Here is a 4157-nt window from a genome sequence, read left to right on the forward strand (position 1 = left end):
CTTTTTTTTTTTCAGGAATTCTTTTGTGTGCTATTAGTTTTTCATTAGGCGATGTAGAATCGGAATTTAAAAAGGCAAAAATTGAACCCGACATTATAGACAAAGCACCAATTGAAAAGATCGAGGTATATATTTGCAAAAGTATTTGCACTAACATTTTTATTGTGTAGCTAAGATATTAAGTTAATGTATTTCCTATATTTACATTTAAAAAAATGATATTTATTAGGAAGACCTTTTTCTAAACATCTTACAGCAGAATATGTACCGTAACTATGTATAAGTCATTTTGTATTACATAGGTAAAATATGGTAAGAAGGTAGTCGATTTTGGAACTGAATTGACGCCGACTGAAGCTCATGAGATACCAGAAATTCATTATAAACATGAAGGAGGAGTTCTCTATACACTTGTCATGACAGGTGAGACTGGAAAGTTTGACTAAATTAGTTGTAATATTTAGATACATATACATTTTTAGATAGATTCCAAAGTGAAAAATAAAAAATAAAACAAGTGAGATCGTTTTGTTTTCTTGCTGCGAGAATTTCGTAAACCGCGAGACAGACAAATACGCGTAAAGATGTGCTATTCTCGATGAGTTCAACTTTCACATCTCGGAAACCAGTTTTCTCTACCACCACTACTTGATAGCGCGCGGATTCTCTGGCATGTTAATTGTTAAGTTAAGACTTATATAAAGTATGCAAATGTTTGAAAATTATTGCAATACGCGTTTTTAAAGATCATTAAAACTGTCAATATACTTCCGACTTGTATATTTCCAATCATTTCACAATTATCGATAATTATTTCTTTTTTTATAAAATTCTTACATATTCACAACAGATGTATCTTATTGTAGATCCTGATGCACCAAGGAGGGGAGGATACAACCGAGAGTTCCGACACTGGCTCGTGGGAAATATACCGGAAGAGAACATAGCTAAAGGTGAAATCCTAGCGGAATACGTCGGTCCTGCGCCGCCGAAAAACACTGGAAAACACCGCTATGTATTTCTCATTTATAAACAAAATCAGGGCGCTATTACCTTCGATGAAAGAAGACTGAGCACTTGGTGAGCGAACGTGTTGTCGACGCAGCATATATCGTATAGCTCGATAATGATTCATGATGAACACGTTTTACCGTGCTTATAGGGATGGAAGTCAAAGAAAGAGATTCTCCATAAAGAAGTTTGCGGAAAAATATAACTTGGAAGGCCCGATTGCTGGTAACTTTATGGTGGCAGAATACGATGACAATGTACCTGCTTATCATAAGCGTTTGAATCTTTAATTAAACGATATTTAATTAATCTTTAAATATTTTCAAATTCATAAATAAAAATATAAATTTCATATTATAATAATTTTAAATCTTGCACTACTCACATATATAAAATTTAATGAAATTATATTACATAAAGAGTGTCGTAAATTTGTGGTATTATTTAATACCAAAAAATTGTAAATAAAATTATAACGGCTAATTATTGATATTTAACTTTTAAGAAACCTTTGATAAATATTTTTTACGCATTTCTACAAAAATATAATTAGCAATGAATTATGCAGAAATAAGTGAATTTCTCTCACCAGCAGATAAAGAAATTTCATTTTCAAGAAATTCTATTTATCTTCATTGTTTTATTGTTATAAATATAAAAGGTACATGAGACATTCATTACGTTCGTATCCCCGAGGTCGTTACATGACATTAATGCGCCTTTGAGGGCGTATCACTAGTAAGTACATGTGAAATCCTGAATCTTATGAACTTATTTCCTACAATCGATTATTAAATACCTGCAGTTTTAGTGTTATGTTATACACGTTGACTAGAATATAATGAGCGTAATTCGTAATTGAAATTACGAATCTGATAAACGCCGCTGGCGTAATATCTTAAAGAGCAGAAGCTAACAATAAGTTGGGAAGCAGAAAGTTATTTCCATTACGAAATTACAGAAGTATAGGGTGCAGCCTTTTTTCCTTTATATATCGCTTATACGGCGACATGGAAATTAAATACGTACATGTTGCCATTTCCACTGTCTCGTAGGCCTTTAGAATATCGATAATGTATGTTTCAATCTAATCGAACATATAACACAACACTTCTCTCTCATTCTTTCTCATAGTTCTCGAGAATACTCATCTTTCAAGCGAGTGCGCGTCACGTTGCTTCAAAATAAAATTGAAGAAACGCGATGTCTTATTACGAATGTTTTTATCACACTATATTTGTGGACAGCGCAATATTTCATATAAATAAATCTTCTCGTCTATACTATAATAACGCGCTTCAATCAAATATCTTTTTTTCGCGAAATATATCTTTCACTGATTCACAGCTGCATGAAGCTTATGAAGTCTTCTTGTTTCGCATAAGTGTAATGGGCATACATAATTTACCAGATCGGCAAACTAAATATACCAAAAAAGAATTGCACTTTTTTTAAAAATAGCACCAATTTGAGCTCACTATTGAGATGTTTTCTCTCATCTGCATGTGCAGTGTTATGTCTTGTCTCGAAGAAACGTTTATAAATATTCCTACTCGCAAGAAATATTCTGTTCGTGGCAGTGACAGCGGTCTTACAATCGCCTTCGATCGTATCTGGCAGCGACGATAATACATTCGCGCAATTCGAAACTGACTTCGTTACAACGACGAAGTTTTTCCTGTAGTCTTTGCATCATCCTTACTGGACATCCTTAACCATTCCGGTATCGTCGAATATACCTTTGGATTATCATGATAGAATTGCCGCTATAGACCTGATTATTCAGTACTGGCAGTTCATATCACGATTTATGTATTCGAACCAATCATTATCAACATCAAAGTTTGTAGTTCTCAAGGCAAATCCAGATCTGGAGATATGGTCATGTTCCAGCAAAGCTGATGATCTCGAACATCTCCCCATCCACCATTGCCCTTACGGAGTTTCGTCTTCTTCGCCGTTCCGGCAATTGTTAACGTTAATTGCGAAGGGAACAGATGATTGCGCGCCGCATTCAAGACGTTTTGGACCTTCGCTATCACTGCCGTCGATTCACAGTTATTCTTCTTATGATGCACTCCACTGTAAAAGCAAACATCCAATTAAAAGGGTGATAATTCTGGGTACTTTCCACTTAGTGAACACAAATTAACACAAATATCATTCTTGATTCTATCTTTCTTGACATTTAATGAATGACAAAAATCGAACGACATGTATCGAATTGTGCCATCAAATGAAAAACATCCCTTAACATCGCATTAACGCTCACGAATAATAAAAAGGAGATATGCGAAGGATGTCGCAAAGTAAAAGCTCAATTCTCATTTATGGGAAATAAGCGAAGAATTGATACTCGCCATTCTCCGATATGGAAGACTCTCGGAGCTCTCATTGTCATTGTGATCAATCCGGATTCAGCGCGAGGCGCTATTCCGGCGCCCCGACTAGACGGTACGCATGTTTGCGCGATATACTGCAGACTCCAATCCCAGTTGTAATCGTCGTAGGAACAAAACTGTGCCGCGCATTTCCGTAGCTTGTTCCATGTGACACGATTGAATGCCATGCCCATATTGTGCTTGCTAGATATCCACGGAGTAACTTCCGCCTGTTTCAACAGAACAAGGACCATTGTTATCAAGTACTGATGTAAAATTTTCGCAATATCTTTTTCACATAAAATCTACTGAGAGAAATCTAATTCGAACTATGTGACTACGACTAAAGCGAACAATTGAGACAAAGTCAGAATTTTAGTCATAAATATCTCCTACTGTATTCTATGAGACTCATATTCTATGAGACTATGGGACTCTATAAGGATCCAGAATTGCTCTATTTATTCTTACCAAAGACACGACTTATGACTTCAGTCGTGCGTACGAAGGTACTTCGTACGCTCACAGTAACAACCGGACCGATTGTATTATGACTTTGTATCGTGCATGTAATGGTAATAGATGCTCGGAACATGCACTACAGTCTGGAGGAAATGGAAATTCATCTACATAGGCGTTCCACCTACTGCATTTGGCATGGTAAGAATATACTAATATTGAATGTTAAATTGATATGATTTACGGAGTTCATATAAAACTATATTTTCTTTTTTTACAGAATAAAAAGCACGTTTTCTCGGCTCT

General features: G+C 35.4%; 2 protein-coding genes across 10 annotated transcripts in view; one reads left to right on the top strand and one right to left on the bottom strand.

Annotated features, from left to right (window-relative positions):
* LOC108757094 (protein D2-like) overlaps positions 1 to 1332 on the top strand; it is a 1658-nt gene extending 326 nt beyond the window's left edge. Inside the window, exons 2-5 of the mRNA XM_018501427.1 lie at positions 16 to 125; positions 303 to 423; positions 867 to 1080; positions 1163 to 1332. Of these exons, the coding sequence (XP_018356929.1) occupies positions 16 to 125; positions 303 to 423; positions 867 to 1080; positions 1163 to 1301 (584 nt within the window). The 3' untranslated portion in view covers positions 1302 to 1332. The remainder of the gene's footprint in view (positions 1 to 15; positions 126 to 302; positions 424 to 866; positions 1081 to 1162) is intronic.
* A 314-nt stretch (positions 1333 to 1646) lies between these two features.
* LOC108757132 (alpha-1,6-mannosyl-glycoprotein 2-beta-N-acetylglucosaminyltransferase) overlaps positions 1647 to 4157 on the bottom strand; it is a 22660-nt gene continuing 20149 nt past the window's right edge. For all 9 annotated transcript variants that reach the window (XM_018501525.1, XM_018501531.1, XM_018501530.1 and 6 more), the window contains 2 exons: positions 3372 to 3622; positions 1647 to 3093 (listed from right to left, as the gene is read on the bottom strand). In XM_018501525.1, coding sequence (XP_018357027.1) covers positions 2865 to 3093; positions 3372 to 3622 — 480 coding nt within the window. In that variant the 3' untranslated portion in view covers positions 1647 to 2864. The remainder of the gene's footprint in view (positions 3094 to 3371; positions 3623 to 4157) is intronic.

Source organism: Trachymyrmex septentrionalis, unplaced genomic scaffold, assembly GCF_001594115.1.
Source record: "Trachymyrmex septentrionalis isolate Tsep2-gDNA-1 unplaced genomic scaffold, Tsep1.0 scaffold132, whole genome shotgun sequence".
NCBI lineage: Eukaryota > Metazoa > Arthropoda > Insecta > Hymenoptera > Formicidae > Trachymyrmex > Trachymyrmex septentrionalis.